General features: G+C 41.9%; 1 protein-coding gene across 1 annotated transcript in view; it reads right to left on the bottom strand.

The window, feature by feature from the left end:
- The window catches only part of dnajc4 (DnaJ (Hsp40) homolog, subfamily C, member 4), a 54069-nt gene that overhangs the window by 2581 nt on the left and 32567 nt on the right, over positions 1-18921 (bottom strand). The window contains exons 4-6 of the mRNA XM_060927943.1: positions 13548-13723; positions 9963-10127; positions 3664-3750 (exon numbers count right to left, since the gene is read on the bottom strand). Of these exons, the coding sequence (XP_060783926.1) occupies positions 3664-3750; positions 9963-10127; positions 13548-13723 (428 nt within the window). The remainder of the gene's footprint in view (positions 1-3663; positions 3751-9962; positions 10128-13547; positions 13724-18921) is intronic.

The following is an 18921-nucleotide window of genomic DNA, read 5'->3' on the forward strand; positions in this document are numbered from 1 at the left end:
ATTGTCATTGGTTTGTTGTAATGGGGTGTGGTAATGGGTGTGGGTCTTTAAAAGTGTTTTTGTGGTTACATTGTTGCACACTGAGGAAGGCACACGCCGAAACGCGTTTGTGCAATAAAAGGACATTATATGCAAGGTGCGGCCTTTTTCTTTGGAAATTATGTTGCACATTTGGGTCAGCACCATTACATTAGGAATTATTTAAGAGTGAAGCCTGCTCCAAGTAGAAAAAATACTTTGTTTTTAAGAAACACATATAAAACATTCAGGATGTTTACATGCACACGGATATTCCACTATTATCCGGATATGAGAGGATTCAAAATTTGATACAGGCCATATAAACTGCACATAGTTTGGATATACCAAATTCCTTATTCTGAAGTCAGCATTTTCCAGCTAAGACATGTGGGATGTGCTGATATTATTCCAGTTTTAGGAGCTTTCTTAGTACATGTACACTCACCGGCCACTTTAACAGGAACTAGTTCTTGAGTCTAAGGGTGTATTCAGACCAGGATAGTTCAATAGTTCACTTGCTTTGGTCCGAACCAAATGTTTTTTTGTTTTTTTTTTCCATTTTGGTGCGGTTCGCCTTCACACTGTACATTTTAGTAAGCGGACCAAAATCTGTCAACAAAGCCACGCGCCCTGAGGTCGTTCAGTTATTGGTCAGAGACGACACGCGCACAAAGCGTTAAGTTCAAAAGTAGTCAGGGAGGCTTTCCGTGCTGTTATTCTTTTTAATGTCATCAAAGCTATGTTTTTTCCAGTTTTTACTGTTTTCACAATTGTGCGATTACTATGCTGTTGTACAAGTAATTTATCAACGACGACTTCAAAGGGCAAGGCGGCTACGGAGGATAGCGCTGATGAGCGCACATCATGTTGTGACAGTTCTGGCTCTTCACGCAAGACGGAGGAGGTATGTGTCGGGATATTCGCCTTATCCATCGTAATAGATGAATTTCTTTTTTGCGTCGCTAGTACCGCCACTTTTTGAAAGAATGTCCCTGATTTTAATGTAGGTCTGACGGAGTTTCTTCACTTTTAGCCGACATTGTTCTGGGGAGCGCGTGAACCCCTTCTCCTTCATTTTCTCACTGAATACAGCAAACACGTCGGCATTTTTGTGTGTTCTCTCCAAAAGCTCAGATATGTGGACATCTGCCCATATATCCACAAGGGTACGCGTTTCTTCCTCGGCCCACGTTTGCCCCCTACTCATTTTTTGTACTCTGTAGTCTAGCCTACCACTGGTCTGAATGACTGAACGACTGTTGTAAGGTTCCCTTGACAACCGAAACAGTGTTTGCACTTTGCGGTGGAGTGTCAAGACTCTGTTTCCCATAATGCTCGACAAACGACGGAAGCTCCCGAGGTACAAAAAAGCAAAACTGTCAGATTAGGTCCGGTCTGCTTTCACACCTCCAAAAGGTCCGCACCAGGGTTCCTTTGGTCTGGACCGAGTCCGACCTTGCAGCTCGGTCTCGGTCCGCTTGTTTGGTCCGGACCAGAGTTCGGTGGTTTGTATTCAGACCAACCCAAAAGGTCCGGACCAAGGGAAATTTGGTTCGTTTGGTCCGGACCAAACGACGTAGGTGTAAATACGCCCTAAGATTCCTGTTCCTGGCTGCAGGAGTGGAACCCAGTGTGCTCTTCTGCTGTTGCATGCTGAGATGCTTTTCTGCTCACCACGGTTGTACAGAATGATTATATGAGTTACTATATCCTTCCCGGCAGCTCGAACGAATCTGGGCATTTTCCTTGGACTCCTCTCATCAACAAGACTTTTGTTTCCACCCACAGATCTGTCACTCAATGTTTTTTATTTTTCGCATCATTCTGTGTAAACGCTAGAGACTGTTGTGTGTGAAAACCCCAGGAGATCAGCAGTTTCTGAAATACTCAAACCAGTCCATCTGGCACCAACACCCATGCCACAGTGATGGTCACACTTTGAGATCACAATTTTTCCCGTTCTGACGTTTGAAGTGAACATTAACTGAAGCTCTTGATTTGTATCGGTATGATTTGATGCATTGTGCTGCTGTCAAGGGATTGGCTGATGAGAGAACTGCATCAAACAGCAGGTGCGTGGGTGTTCCAAATAAATTGGCCAGTGAGTGTCTATAGCACTTTCGGAATACGCGTCTCAACTGGGGTTTTTATGGCAGTTTGAGACACACGACCTCTTGCCTGTTGACGGTCAACTCTGTGTGTTCTACACAAACCGACTAGACGATCCGAGTATGCACGGCTGCATGTAAACTGGAATATTAGTACAATATTCATTTTCATTAGCCATGTAAACAGCTTAGTGGGAATACTGTCTTTTTCCGAAGAAGGGCAAAAACTGGAATATTTTGTGCATGTAAGCGCAGTGATCGATATGATGACATTTTTGGTAAGGAGACTTTTTACCAGGCTTGTAGTACTCAAGTCCAGGACTCAGACTCAAGTCCGACTCGTGCCCTAATTTTAAGGACTTGTGACTCAACTTGGACTCGTGTATTAACTGCATTAGGACTGGGAAAATGGAGACGAGGACTCGGATTTTTTCTTTATTTTTTGCAACATGCCATAATAATTTGGCATAAGATATTTATATCTACATGAATTTTGTGCAAGAGTGTCACACCTGCGCACCTTGGCGCGTGCATCAGACAGACTCTCGGACGCGCTCCGGACAGCGCGGGCGCCAAGTGGACTCTCACACGGTAAGCGACTCGCACCTGCATAGGATCAAGGCACAATCAGCGCCCCTATATAAAAACTGTGAAAACACACTTACTTTGCGAAGTACTGAGTTGCGTTGCTGATACATTACCGAGCCTTATTTCCTTGTTTGGTTTCCTGATCTCTGATTTCCTGTTTCTCGTCTTTGATTCTGCTGAGTCTACGATAGCCTGTTTGTGCCTCGCTCGACCTGTTGCCTGTTTCACTGTTTTACGATTTTCCCTGCCGTTCTGGATTGTTTACCGTCTTCACTTGTATTAATAAACACACCTTCTGCACTTACATCCGTCTCCCAACCATCTCTGACAGAATACTTCACATTCCCTGATAAAGAGAACGCACATTCACCTGTTCATACGTCATGTTCAGGAACTAACTAATGTTAATGGCGCTGAAACAGCCACTGTCAAATGGCATGGTTGGAGTTTGGGACTCAACTCGAGTTTTTTTTTTTTTTAATGACTCTGACTTCAACACTGGGGACTTGAGACTGGACTCGGACTCTAGGTTTAGTGACTCGACAACAAGACTGCTTTTTACGGAACGCAAGTGAAATATTTTGTCTTATTAACTTTAGGAAACAACCGTTTATGAAAGATGATCTGCATCATCAAATGTAACGAAAAACAGAATTTAATAAAAAGGATGCTATTCTTTAATACATAAAAACTGCAACTGCTGCCAGATTGCTGAGATATAAGCAGAATAAAACATATCAGGACATGTTATTACTGGAAAATAATCATCTTTGGGGAAGTAAGAGTAACTCTGCTTTATGTTGGGTCACATCACACCACCACATCATTGATTATATTCCTATAACAACATACCGCATCCTGTATTATTCCCTACACAAAATCTTTACTTTTTCAGCTTTAACAGTGTGTAAATGTGTTTCCTGTTAGCGTGTGTTGGTTTTCATACCTGGCTCTCTCTTTGGACTCGTTGTAGATTTTAGTGATGACACTGTCCTTTTTGTCCATGAAGTCATTATGTACTTCCTCCAGCTTTCTAAAAAAAAAAAAAAAATGGCATAATGATGTTAAAAAGATATACTTCAGAAGAAAAACATTTCATTTCTTCACCTCATATACAGCCACCGGCAACTTTAATAGAAACACCTGTCAATTTGTGCAGTTATCCGATCAGCCGCACAACGCATGAAAATCATGCAGCTGCAGGTGAAGAACTTCAGGTAATGTTCACATCAAACTTCAATGTAATCTCAGTGACTTGGCATGGTTGATGGTGCCTGACGGGCTGGGTTAAGTATTTGAGAAACTGCTGATCTCCTGGGATTTTCACTCAACAGTTTCCAGAGTGGTGAGAAAAACAACTACCAAAAAAAAAAAAAACCTGAGCGGCAATTCTGCAGGTGGCAATGCCGAGAGAGGTCAGAGGAGAATGGCCAGACTGGTTCAAAAGAAAAGCCCTGATAACTCAACCAGTCTTTACAAGCGCGGTGAGCAGAAAAGCATCTTGGAACACTCAAAACGTCAAACCTTGAAGCAGATGAGCTACAACAGCAGAAGACCACACAAGGTTCCACTCTTGCCAGCCAAGAACAGGAATCTGACACTACAGCTGGCACAGACTCACTGAAATTGAGTTAAAGCTAAAGGCTGGAAAAAGACCAGGCAATGTTGTAGCCTGTCTGCTTCAAGATTCAAATCGCAAAGAGTGAGTAATTGAGTTCCTGTAGTCTTCCTGTCAGCTTAAACCAGTCTGGTTATTCTCCTCTGATCTCGCTCATGAACAAGGCGTTGCTGCCTGCACGACTGCCACTCACTGGATGTTGTTCTGTCTTTCACACTGTGTAAATTTTAGAGACTGTTGGGCAAAAATATCCCGGGGGATCTTTTCAACAGTTACTGAAAAACTCAAACCAGCATGTCTGATACAATGACCATGTCACGGTGAAAATGACTGAGAACACATTTTTCCCTGATGATCGATGTAAACGGGCGGCACGATGGTGTAGTGGTTAGCGCTGTCGCCTCACAGCAAGAAGGTCCGGGTTCGAGCCCCGTGGCCGGCGAGGGCCTTTCTGTGCGGAGTTTGCATGTTCTCCCCGTGTCCGTGTGGGTTTCCTCCGGGTGCTCCGGTTTCCCCCACAGTCCAAAGACATGCAGGTTAGGTTAACTGGTGACTCTAAATTGACCGTAGGTGTGAATGTGAGTGTGAATGGTTGTCTATGTGTCAGCCGTGATGACCTGGCGACTTGTCCAGGGTGTACCCCGCCTTTCGCCCGTAGTCAGCTGGGATAGGCTCCAGCTTGCCTGCGACCCTGTAGAACAGGATAAAGCGGCTACGGATAATGAGATGAGATGAGATCGATGTAAACTGAAGCTCTTGACCTGTATGATTTTATGCATTGTGCTGTTGCTACATGATTAGCTGATTAGATAACTGCATGAATGCACAGTAGCTACTATGTGAATGTTATTACTGTATAGTCACGGTGTCTTGCGATTTTGCTTTGTTTATTTACCACAGGAGCTAACATGTAGTGATGTAATAATTGTTGGCATCTGGAGTAAAATTTGGATTTAAAAAACAGTTGCATTTTTTGGCATGTTCGGTCTCTGGCAGGCGTTTTTTAATTAACTGGGATGGCACCAATTGTCTAAGAGGTCTAAAGAATGTTTTTATTAAACCACGAATATGCCCGCCAGAGATGTAATGCCAGTCTGTGACGCTCAGTCCCAGTCCAGGTGTAAAAACATTAAGCAGATTACAAAAGGTATAAATAAATAAAAAACAGGAACCAGGAAATGACAGTGGACATACATAAGTGAGATTTATCTAGGCTCTGGACCAGACAAAAGAAAAAAAAAGAAAAAAGGAAACTGAAACATTATCAGCGACTAATGCACAAGCAAAACATCTACAGGGATGTTAGTCAAGGCCATCAAATATATAAACTATAACTTTATACATTAAGAAATTTTATAACAAAATCAATCAGCCTTTGAAATTAAAAGTAAGAGAAAGTGTGAAGATTGCTCATACCTGTTCTAGTTGCGATTTTAATTACATTCTAAACAATAACCACATTTATAACACAGTGGTGCTGAATTCTTAATTCTGATTCATTTTCCGTGACAGAAGCTCAGATGCAGGACAAACTCCAGGCTTATATTAAAGCACTCCTTCTAATACGATACGTTTTCTATAGTAACAATTTAGCTAGGCATGTACTGTATACGGCTAATGTTTCACATAAACAGATTAAAACGTGTGCATTCGTAATTATTCTATCCACATTCACTGGATATAGGAGCGATCACGTGCTCTGATTGGCTACTCTACTACTAGGCTATCAGCTCATATACTGTGAGTAGAGAAAAACAAACTGGCGGCGTGTTGCTGAACCAACCGAGGACGAAATAAAAACTCTACTCGAAAATAAAACCCCCAAAAAAGACAAAAAAAAAAAAACTCGTTTATAATTAGCCAAGTTAGAACAATTTGATCTTCCAAACAAAACCATCGAAATCAAAACCCAGTGAAAACTCAGGGAGGAGCAGCGACTTTCTCAGAAAACGTGTGCTTGTCTCTCCTTTCTACGTCACAAGGCAGTGTTGTAGTCACGTCACTAAACCTCGAGTCCGAGTCCAGTTTCGAGCCCCCAGTGTTCAAATCCAAGTCATTAAAGAAAATTTCGAGTCGAGTCCGAGAACAAGACTCCAACCGCAAGCGCCAACCGAAAGTAGCGACTTTCCTGAAAGTTTGTTAATCGCCTTAATTAGCAACTTGTTGATGAGAAAATCATAAAAATTATTATAATTTTATTTTATATACAATAAAAGTATTTGATGGTAAGAATGTATCTTATTTTTCAAGAATTATTAGTATAGCATTTTTCACAAATTGTTCCTGTCATTTCGCCGGTTTGTTTACATTCTAAGCAGAAGTAAATTTGTCGGACGTTCTGTATAAAAAGTTTTCTTTATCGAATTTGCACAAAATAAAACCAGAGCGTCAGCGACGCAGTAGCTCACACGGCCGTACCACGAGAAACCAGACTCCTTTATAATTGGCCGAGTTAGAACAATTTGATCTTCCAAACAAAATCTCAATCAAAATCCAGTGAAAACTCAGGGAGGAGTAGCGATTTTTGTGAATTGTGGACAGCCTGGATGGACAGACGGATGCCGCACGATGGCAATAGCTCACCGGCCTATGGCTGTGTGAGCAAATAATAATAATAATGAGCGGCACGGTGGTGTAGTGGTTAGCGCTGTCGCCTCACAGCAAGAAGGTCCGGGTTCGAGCCCCGTGGCCGGTGAGGGCCTTTCTGTGCGGAGTTTGCATGTTCTCCCCGTGTCCGCGTGGGTTTCCTCCGGGTGCTCCGGTTTCCCCCACAGTCCAAAGACATGCAGGTTAGGTTAACTGGTGACTCTAAATTGAGCGTAGGTGTGAATGTGAGTGTGAATGGTTGTCTGTGTCTATGTGTCAGCCCTGTGATGACCTGGCGACTTGTCCAGGGTGTACCCCGCCTTTCGCCCGTAGTCAGCTGGGATAGGCTCCAGCTTGCCTGCGACCCTGTAGAACAGGACAAAGCGGCTAGAGATAATGAGATGAGATGAGGATTCAGCCATGTTTTTGCTCAGCGTTGGCAGCAGTTAGAGGTTTTTAGCTTTCTCCTGAAATGTTTTCTTTTATTTCTTCTTCCTCAGGGTAGTAAAACTCGCTTTCGCTGTGAAGACTGTTATCACTATCCATGCTGTAAAATTAATGCTATTCTCCTGAGAAATGCAAAAATAAACGTTGACAAAAATTGCTACCATGTTGTTTTTTGTTGTGAACGAGCGAGTCGCCAGAGGTCCGTAACCAGGGTCTGTAACCGGGGTCCGTATCGTAGGATACGGACCCCCTCGCCAGCCAATCAGAGCGCAGGATTTGATGGAAACCAGACCGTGTTAAATAAATAAATAAATAAATAAATAAATAAAGCAAGCCCAGTTTCTCAAAATCCAGTGAATGTGGATAGAATAAAACCGTTATTCCACTCAATCTTGTCATACATGGCTTATAGCCAACTTGACTTTACGTGCCTCGTCGGCTCTCAGCTCACGTACGACTCGATTTTGTGGAATAACTGTTAATTATAGTGAAGATTTCTGCAAGGAGACATTTATTTCACATTTTTTGGTCTCAAGTGTCACAACAGTCTATACAATAAAGCTGTAACTTTGCAAACTTTTTTTTTTTTTACTGGAAAATCTTCAGGAAGATTCCGCTACACCAGGGGTGGGCAAACTTTTTGGCTCAGGGGCCACATTGACTTTTGAAATTTGCCAGGCGGGCCGGGCCAACACCAAATTCATACATATCGAACATAAACCGGAAAAGCTTTAGTGTTATTGTAAGGCCTTCACTGACAGAGACCCAAATGCAGATCAGATTGACATTTATTTTAGTTCTCAGTCAACAAAAACAGAGCAGAAAAATGCTTGCAGTTCAATAGATTGGCACGGATCCATCCAGAAAAGTAACACACACACACACACACACACACACGTGACAGTAAGAAAAGTAGCACACTTAATTCTTAAATTACATCTTTGAGCTGCCAGGATGAGTAGGATGCCAGTGTATTTGTATATTTGTATCATTTTATACATACCACTAAATTGCATATCATTAAATTGAACTAAATTACGTATCAGTACATATCATTTTTGTACATTTCACTGAACTCGTAGATTTACACCTGAGTGTTTTTTTTTTTAACCATCCACTTCCAGCCTGCCAGTACAACCAACCACCATTAGTAGGAGAGGTACCACACCATTCCAAAATGTTTGCAGTTCAGTGGTTTGGCACTGGATCCATCCAGCCCACAAAATCAAACAAAACGGCTCAAGAAAGCAAAAAACTCCAAACTGGTTTTCAGGTTCAAAGTCACTCACTGAAATATTTCCAGTCCTCAAAAAATCAAAACACAGGTTCCAAACAGGTTTTCATATTCCAAAAGGCCACTCATAGATCAGAATAACCTCCACAGGCAAAAGTCCAGGAACAGATACAAGCAGAAGCAAGGTCAGCTGCTCATAATACACCTATACTACCAGACAGGGACATAAATGAGTTAATACTCACATTCACTCAGCAACCGCTGAGCTGTATTCGTCCGTGCTTGCGCTGACTGGTTGTTAGCATAATTAGCATGCTTGGAGGAAAAGTGCCGTTTGATGTTATATTCCTTTAAAACTGCAACGGTTTCTTTGCAAATAAGGCATACAGCCTTTGATCGGACTTCAGCAAAAAAATATTTAGTTGTCCATTCTTTATTGAACACCCTGCACTCACTGTCCACTTTTCTTTTTTTAGGACCACTCACTGTAAAGTTTTATCCTGTGTTCGCGAGATCATCAGTGGCACGGGCGCCAGAATGACTTCCATGGCACGCGCTGCACCACTCTGCAAATGTAATCTCGCGTGAATACGACTGACTGGAAAGACGGATCTCTAGAACACCTGTCTACGTGATAACACTGACGCTTATAGTTTATAGATCTGCTCAATCGTGTTTATATGATTGTCTTCCGCGGGCCGGATTAAAAACGCCAACGGGCCGGATGTGGCCCGCGGGCCGTAGTTTGCCCACCTCTGCGCTACACCATAACAAACAACTTTTGTCTCAGCAAGTTCAAGAAAAAAAAAAAAAAAGAGAGGCTGGTAAGTTAGAACAATAATGTTTAAATAAACATATTGTACGCTTATTGACAAATATTGTACGCTCCCATCATCCTTTCTGAATCGTACTCTCTATTAACATGTATACCCAACATGATGTACCTTTAGAACTGCTTCCAACCATTTTGGATCCTCCGGAGCATAAAAGTAGGTCCCCTGAGAGCCCACTCCCCCACGCATTCTTCTCAACATATCTGTTCTAACTCTGCCAGATTACTTGGCAAATATTTGCCCATTCTGCTTGAAACATCTGTTCTAACTCTGCCAGATGTCACACACTCCCTTGTTCAAAACAGATCTAGAGACCAAGCAGGTCAGAGCAAAATTCTTTCTACTTTATGTTTTGTAGTATTATAAGCAAACACATACACATTTTTTTCCTTTCATTCAAAAATTGCACTCAACTGCATCGACAAGAATTAAATGGCATGGCCAGCTTTCTTTCAACAGAATTTTAAGTCATGTTTAAGGCAACATTTGACAGTATAGTAGTCCTGGGTTTGCGTTTCTCATACTACCTGAACCCAAAGTAATGGGCGCCGATACTCAGAAGCATGGCGATGATGCAATAGCCCACTAGATGCAAATTCTTCTTCCTCTTCTTCTGCCAGCCTTCCTCGGAGTAGTCCTGAGCATTCTGGAACTGCTCCCAGTAGCGCATGTTCTCGGTCGTCTCAGAAGAACTGAGAGAGAAGAAGTACAAAAGTAGGAGTTCATACACAAATCGTCTTCAAATTTTAAAATGTTTTTAAAGGGGACGCATTACAATAAACTCACTATTTCATAGTGAGTGTTTGTGCATGTACGTATAGGGATCTGGAGTGCCCACTAACCCACAGAGTTTGAAATAAGACAAATTTCTTTTGAGCTGCCCATTTCAGAAAACATGTGCTCGTCTCCCCTTTCTGCATCACAAGGCATCGTTGTACTCATGCCACTAAACCTCGAGTCCGAGTCCAGTTTCGAGTTCCCAGTGTTCAAGTCTGAGTCATTAAAGAAAATTACAAGTCGAGTCCGAGAACAAGACTCTAACCGCACCATTTGACGGTGGCTGCTGCTGCCTTTATGTAAAACCGTCTCTGCTACTGCGTTGGACTAACGTTACTGCTTGACTGCCCCATTTTAGTTAATAGGCTACAGATAAAAAGCTTGTTGATTGTATTAGTTTCCACTGTTATGCTGATGACACACAGTTGTATGTCTCTGCAAAACCTGATGAGAGACACCAGCTTAATAGAACTGAGGAATGTGTTAAGGACATTAGACACTGGATGCTTATAAATTTCCTTCTGCTTAACTCTGACAAGACTGAAGTACTTGTGCTAGGACCACATACAGCTAGAAGTAAGTTTTCTGATTACACAGTAACTCTGGATGGCCTTTCTGTTTCTTCACGTGCAGCAGTAAAAGACCTCGGAGTGATTATTGACCCCAGTCTTTCATTCGAAACTCACATTGATAACATCACCCGGATAGCTTTCTTTCATCTCAGAAATATTGCAAAGATAAGAAATTTAATGTCATTGCATGATGCAGAAAAACTAGTCCATGCTTTCCTTACCTCCAGGTTGGATTATTGTAATGCCTTACTGTCTGGATGTTCCAATAAGTGCATAAACAAGCTCCAGTTAGTTCAAAATGCCGCAGCAAGAGTCCTTACTAGAACTAGAAAATATGACCACATCACCCCTGTCTTATCCACACTGCACTGGCTCCCAATCAAATTTCGTATTGATTATAAAATACTACTATTGACCTTTAAAGCACTGAATGGTCTCGCACCACAGTACCTGAGTGAACTTCTGCTCCTCTATGACCCGCCACGCCTACTTAGATCAAAAGGTGCAGGCTATCTGCTGGTACCTCGTATAGTGAAGGCTACATCAGGGGGCAGTGCCTTTTCTTACAAAGCCCCACTGTTATGGAACAGCCTTCCAAGTAATGTTCGGGAATCAGACACAGTCTCAGTGTTTAAGTCTAGGCTGAAAACATATCTGTTTAGTTAAGCCTTTTGTTAATGGTGTTTATGAGGTAAAGGAGTAGATCTGGAGGGTCCTCAGACATAGAGTGTTTTGGTAAACTGGGATGTATGGACGCTGTCAGTCCCCACTCGCTTGCTCACTCGAGTTTGTTGACGGTGTAGTGGCTGGCTGCTTTATGTCCCGGGGCTCCCTCATGCCTGTGTTACCTTCTGGCTCTCTCCTTTTAGTTATGCTGTCATAGTTAGTTGCCGGAGTCCCTGCTTGTACTCAGTGCAATATGTATACTGTTCCTACTTATTCCTTTTGAGTCTGGTTCCTCTCGAGGTTTCTTCCTCATGTCGTCTGAGGGAGTTTTTCCTTGCCACCGTCGCCACAGGCTTGCTCATTGGGGATAGATTAGGGATAAAATTAGCTCATGTTTTAAGTCGTTCAAATTCTGTAAAGCTGCTTTGCGACAATGTTTATTGTTAAAAGCGCTGTACAAATAAACTTGATTTGAATAAACTTGATTTGTTCATGGCTCAGCAAGCCCCGCCCACTATCAACAGGGCAAGTAACATGACAGAGTTTTAACACGAGCTAGTTCATCGCTCAGCAAGCAAGCCCCGCTATCAACAGAACGTGTCACTTCCTTTTCTGGGTGGAGTCATGCCAAATGACGATTTAAGTTCGAGGTCGTCCCTGTCGTCTCCTCGATAATTCTTCTACTTATGGAACACATAACAGTGCATTTTTTCCCACCGCACGAGAAGTCTGTTTAAGCAAAGCGGACAATCCTAGGAGCTTCTCTCCAGGCATTTTAGCACCATTAACGTTAGCTTGTTCCTGAACATGATGTATGAACAGGTGAATGTGCATTCTCTTGCACGAAATTAGTATAAACATTAATGTAGATATAAACATACTGTATTATGCCAAATTATTGGCCCGTTACAAAAAATAAAGAGAGTCCTCGTCTCCAATTTACGAGCCTGAGTCATCAGTGCTCAAGTCCAAGTCAAGTCACGGGTCCTTAAAATTAGGGCGCGAGTCGGACTCTAGTACTACAAGCCTGTCACAAGGAGAGCTCATTAGAATTATGCCGTCCCCTCATTTGAATATCTCCACTCACGGTTTGAGAGCTGCCTTTGCGAATAAATATTCATGAGGATTGGAAAAGGGTAAGGTGGGGCAAGCAGTGGCTCATTACCACTTAAAGGAAGACACTCAAATCGGCCATTTTGAACAGGGCTGTTTAGACAGGGTCAAAAAAGGTACTGTGGTGTTTTATCCTTGTAGTATTTTGACCAAAGCATATCACAGACATTTCATTAAGCCTTCAGGCAACTTGCAGAAAAGGGGTACAATAGGACAGCTTTAAATGAAGGCTTAAAGGAACAGTCCACCGTACTTCCATAATGAAATATGCTCTTATCTGAATTGAGACGAGCTGCTCCGTACCTCTCCGAGCTTTGCGCGACCTCCCAGTCAGTCAGACGCAGTCAGACGCACTGTCACTCCTGTTAGCAATGTAGCTAGGCTCAGTATGGCCAATGGTATTTTTTGAGGCTGTAGTTAGATGCGACCAAACTCTTCCGCGTTTTTCCTGTTTACATGACTAGTGATATGAAACAAGTTCAGTTACACAAATTGAAATGTGGTGATTTTCTATGCTATGGAAAGTCCGCACTATAATGACAGGCGTACTAACACCTTCTGCGCGCTTCGGCAGCGCATTGATATCTGAGCTCCGTATCAATGCGCTGTCGAAGCGCGCAGAAGGTGTTAGTACGCCTGTCATTATAGTGCGGACTTTCCATAGCATAGAAAATCGCTACGTTTCAATTTGTGTAACTGAACTTGTTTCATATCACTGGTCATATAAACCTATGTAAACAGGAAAAACGTGGAAGAGTTTGGTCGCATCTAACTACAGCCCCAAAAAATACCATTGGCCATGCTGAGCCTAGCTACATTGCGAACAGGAGTGACAGCGCGTCTGACTGCGTCTGACTGACTGGGAGGTCGCGCAAAGCTCAGAGAGGTACGGAGCAGCTCGTCTCAATTCAGATAAGAGCATATTTCATTATGGAAGTACGGTGGACTGTTCCTTTAATGAACACTGAGCCTTGGTGGCAGTACCTGGGGTTGTGTGTGTATCTGGAGGAGGGTCTAAATCTCTGGCCCACAGTGTGATACGTCATTCGGAAGTCATACTCCTTCCTGGTGCCCTCTTTGCTCAACACCCTGTAAGCTTCATTCAGTTTAACAAACTGACTATGGAGGCTTGGGTTAGATAGGTCACTGTCAGGATGAAGCTGAAAAGAAAAAACAAATGAGATAAATGAAGTGTTTAAAAAAATGTGTTTAGTTTAAACAAAATAATGATATACAAGTCAGTGCATGACTTGGAAAATTAGTTGAGCCACTTCATAAACGCAGCCAAGTTTAAGAGTTTCCTCTCTCGGTGAAATCTAGCATCTTTTCATCTACAACCTCTTTAAGTACAATGTACCCTTATGTCTGCCCTGAACCCGCAGAGACCATGAACAACTCCGAGACAAATATAAACCCATCAGTCACCAACGTTAGACGCAAACTTCCATCTCTCACATTCCCAAATTGCAGCCTGCAAGGTTAATAGTAAACATCATGAAAAATAATAATACATTTCCTAGGTTTCTGATGTTCTGAACCATTCATAGTGAAGCTAGGAATTTGGAAATTGCACTGCATGCATAATGCTCGGAGTGAAGTATGTGCTAAGCATTTCATACATGCAGCTGCAAGACAACTGCCTTTTGCAAACACAGTCCCGTTTTGTTCTAACTTTGTGTCCTTATATAGCCCCATGTTTGACTCTGCACTTTCCCCTCCCTCTGTATCCATGGCCAAAGTGCCCTTGAGCAAGGCACCTAACCCCCACTGCTCCCTAAACACTCTAGCATTGCTGCCCAGTGCTCTGGGTATACGTGTGTGCTCATTGCTCACTTTTCTGTGCATGCATGCGTTCGTTCCTTCAAATGGGTTAAATGCAGATGAAGAATTTCACTGTGAAATCTGAGTGTGTACATGTGACAAAATAAAGGCTGCTTCTTCTTTTACTACTTCTATAAATTATCAGACATGATCCATATGCTACAGCAAGCTGCAAATCTTTATTTAGGGCCAAATTTGAGTGAATTTTTTTCCACCGCTCTGTGAAGGACTGCGTGGGCAAACAGTGCAACAATTTAAGAATAACGTTCCTCAACGTAAAACTGCAAAGAATTTGGGGATCACATCATCTATGGTACATAATATCATTAACAGATTCAGAGAATCTGGAGAAATCTCTGTATGCAAGAAACAAGGCTGAAAACTGACATTGGATGCCTGTGATCTTCAGGCCCTCAGGCGACGCTGCATTAAAAGCGGACATGTGTCTGTAATGGAAACTCACTGTATGGACCACTTCAGAAAACCATCAGCTGTGAAAACAGTTCACTACTGCATCAACAAATGCAAGTTAAAACCAAATATAAAACAATATCCAGAAACACCGCCATCTTCTCTGGGCCCGAGCTCTTTTACGATGGATTGAGGTGAAGTGGAAAACTGTCCTGTGGTCTGACGAATCAAAAGTAGAAATTCTTTTTGGAAATAATGGACACTGTGTCCTGCAGGCTAAAGAGAAGAGAGACCATCCGGCTTATTATAGGCACACAGTTCAAAAGCCAGCATCTGTCATGGCATGAGGGTGCATTAGTGCACATGGCATGGGTAGCTTGCACATCTGGGAAGGTATTATTAATGCTGAATGATATACACAGGTTTTGGAGCAACACTGCTGCCATCTAGATGACGTCTTTTTCAGGGAAGGCCTTCCTTCTTTCATCAAGACAATTCCAAAACACATTCTGCATGTATTAAAACTGCATGTCTCTATAATAAAAGAGTCCAGGTGCTAAATTGGCCTGCCTGCAGTCCAGACCTGTCTCCTATTGAAAACATTTGACGCATTATGAAGCACAAAATACGGCAAAGGAGATGTCGAACTGTTGAGTAACTGAAATTCTATATCAGGCAAGACTGGGACAACATTTCACTTTCAAAACTACAGCACTTGGTCTTCTCAGTTCCCAAACATTTGCAGGGGGCTGTTAAAACTGTTAAAAGTGATGCAACACAGTGCTCCTGTCCCAACTTTTTTGAAATGTGCTTCTGGCATCAAATTCAAAATGAGCATATATTTTTCAAAAAAAAAAAAAAGGATCAGTTTCAATGAAATATAGGGTTTCAATGATTTGCAAATCATTGCATTCTGTTTTTATTTACGTTGTACATAGCATCCCAACTTTTTTGGAATTGGTGTTGTAGACCACAACATCTTTGTATGAGACAACAATCATCGTCCCTACATGTACACAATATAAAAATGCTGAGAGGAATGGGATGCCTATCTCACTATAATGAAACAGACCCCTCTAGTGGTTCAGAGTACTGTGACCTGATGTACTTTAACTGCGCAAACACATTGTCGTTGATAACCCTGACCTTGGTTCACATGAAGCCAGAATGAAACCATGACAGTTGTGGTCTGTTTTAGCTCCAATGTCTGAGCACTGAGTAAATGTAAGTGTAATGTACATCTTGTATATATTGAAGAAATCCACTGCCCGGACGGAAAAAAGTGTCACCATTTGGATTTAAAAAAGGAAATACATAAGAGCCTTTGATTGGATAATTACTGCAGTGATTAATGTGTTTCAACTGGCAACAATTCTTTTAACCCTAACTGATGCAGCAAGTCGCTTCTCATTTCTTAAACAAACATGTCGGAAGATGTATCCTGTGCTCATGGAAAAGATGTTACTGTGTTTCAGACGGGTCAAATTACCGACCTGCATCAAGCAAAGAAAATGACTAACACTACGTTCAGACTGCAACCTGAAACGACCCATATCTGATTTGTTGTGAAATCCGATTTTTTTGTTAGGCCGTTCACATTACCAATTATATGAGACTTGTATGCGATCTCCAATATGAACGGAAAACGACCCAAAAGTGTCCCGCATGCGCAAATTGACACGTAATAAGCACATCTACGTAATATGTAAACAAAAAAAAAGCGCACTCTTCAAGTTTAATGATTTTTTTTTGTTTGTTTAATTATCTGGTTAAAGTGTGAGGTCTCGTGTGTGTTTTTGTTTCTGAACTGAAATGAAAACGTGTAGCCTGGTAACGAGGGTTGACTCCTAAATGTGTCTCTAATTTCTATACAAGTGCACTACATGTTACTAGGAAGTAATGGATTTTTAAACTCTATATAGTGCACTCGAGCTTCAGTAGGCAGTCATTTGGGATACGGCCGCTGTATTACCAAACTCTTCATTCAGGCTTAATAATTTGCACATATTTATTTCGTCATATTAATAAACTTTTTCTACATTTTTATAAATATTTATTTAGATTGTTTATAGCCAGCTGAATTCTGCAACTTCTCTCAGCGCTGGCTCAAGGTGCAGAAACACCAGTGCAGTTTGCTATGGAGATGAGGCGAGACCTGGCGATGTGGTTTTTGTGGCGGCGGCGGAACTCACACAATAATCTGATTAATGTGGGCAGCAGACTAATGAGACCGAAGGTGTCAAATTACTGGAAATTTCCAGAACAATCTTATAATCTTGTAATACAGGATGGTTTAAGTTATAAATCAGTTATAGAAACTGTTTTATTTAATCAGGCTAACAGATCAACATCCAGGTCCCTACCAAATCCACCATTAGCTTGATCAATTCTATAAAAGTCTATTTAAATTCTGAAAACTGTACAAATGTTGTTGTTTTCCACCAAAGAGGCGGGATTAGCCGACGCAGAATAGTGACGTTTGTCTCTTGTTGATGACGTGTAGGTCGCATGAATGCGACCTGTCCGGTCAGACTGCAGTCGCATGTGAAAATATCGGATATGCATCGGATTTAGGACCACATATCCAAGCGGCCTGGGTCGCATGTGAAAAAATCAGATCTGTGTCGTTCAGATTGTCAATAACAAATCGGATACAGGTCGCATATGGGCAAAAAAAATCGGATATGGGTCGTTTCAGGGTGCAGTCTGAACGTAGTCTAAGGAGACTGCTGAAATGACTGGAACTGGGTCAAGAACTGTCCAATGCATTATAGACCCCTTCGCAGTAAACGTCATTCATACGAAAGCGGAAATTGCGCACGCAGCCTGGACCCAAAAAAGACTCAGAAATGCCTAGTTGTTGTGTTGTCGGGTGTCAGAATCGTAGCAGTGATGGGGTTAAAATGTTCAGAATTCCAGCAGGATCTCACCCATTCCAAAAAAAAAAAAAATCGCCGACGTCAATGGCTACAAGCCATCAAATGTGTAGACTGGGATGAAAGCACTATCAAAAATGCGCGGGTTTGCAGCGCCCACTTCATCACAGGTAAGATCAGGCTATTTATTAAATCTTTCTTTTTTATTCTTTCTAGTCTTCGTTTATTGATGTAGCAAAATACTTTGGTAACGTTTGTCTGATTAGCTGGGTCATAGTTACACAATGTAATGAATATTGTTAGCATGTTAACTTAGCTTTGCATGCAATTTTGTTTGTAGGAGAGGTCTCGCTTGACTCAAGCAGTCCAGATTTTGTGCCGTCATTATTTGTGTATGCCGAAAATCACAATTTTAAAGGCGTCACGCAGTGGCGATAAAAGTCGCATTATTCTGCACCAGAATGCTTTCGAGATTCGAAATAAATTGACCGTCGATTTTTCAAAAGCTTCCCGCGGTTGTAATCGGTCCTTATTTGATCATGCCCATCACTTGAAATTTTCCGCGTTCGCAGCGCCCCCTCTCGGTCAATGGAACAGCTGCGTGACGTCATACCAGTAACCACTCGGTGCAGTTGCAATGACGGACACACCAGAAAATAGGAGCGATGCTGAGGAAATTAGCTTTGATTTTACCGATACAGAAGAAGAAAATGGCCCACAAGTAGAGATTTTGACAGCTGAATGTCCTGGTGGTATCCAGCCTTACAGATTTGAACCTGAGCGCTCATCTTCAGAAGAAAATGAGGACAGTTCTGACGACGACAGAAACGAAGACGAGAATGAAGACCGGCGACTTGAAGACTTGTTTTGATTGGTTTCTCTGACTAAATCACTACTTACGTGTATTTTTAAAAGACCATTTTCACTTGAATTAGAATGCTGTGTGATTAATCTATGATTATGTGTAATACTGATAGCTGTAGGGGGTGAAAGTACGGTATAGCTAGAAAGATTGAATTCTAGCAACTTGACAGCTTGCGATCTCGCGAAATGCAGTGGGCCTTCTGATACAGTAGACCCCTTGATATTCCAGTTTTCATCATTTTCCTTTTATTGCGGTTGATTTTAACTTGATATTCAGTATGTTATAGGCTGGGAGTATTGAGCTTTGTATTGCATTGTTTAGTAAACGTACAATCGTCAGTAATAAGTGATAATTATTAGTTAAAGGCAGCTCTGTGGCATAAATC

The sequence above is a fragment of the Neoarius graeffei genome, chromosome 8 (assembly GCF_027579695.1).
Source record: "Neoarius graeffei isolate fNeoGra1 chromosome 8, fNeoGra1.pri, whole genome shotgun sequence".
Taxonomy (NCBI): domain Eukaryota; kingdom Metazoa; phylum Chordata; class Actinopteri; order Siluriformes; family Ariidae; genus Neoarius; species Neoarius graeffei.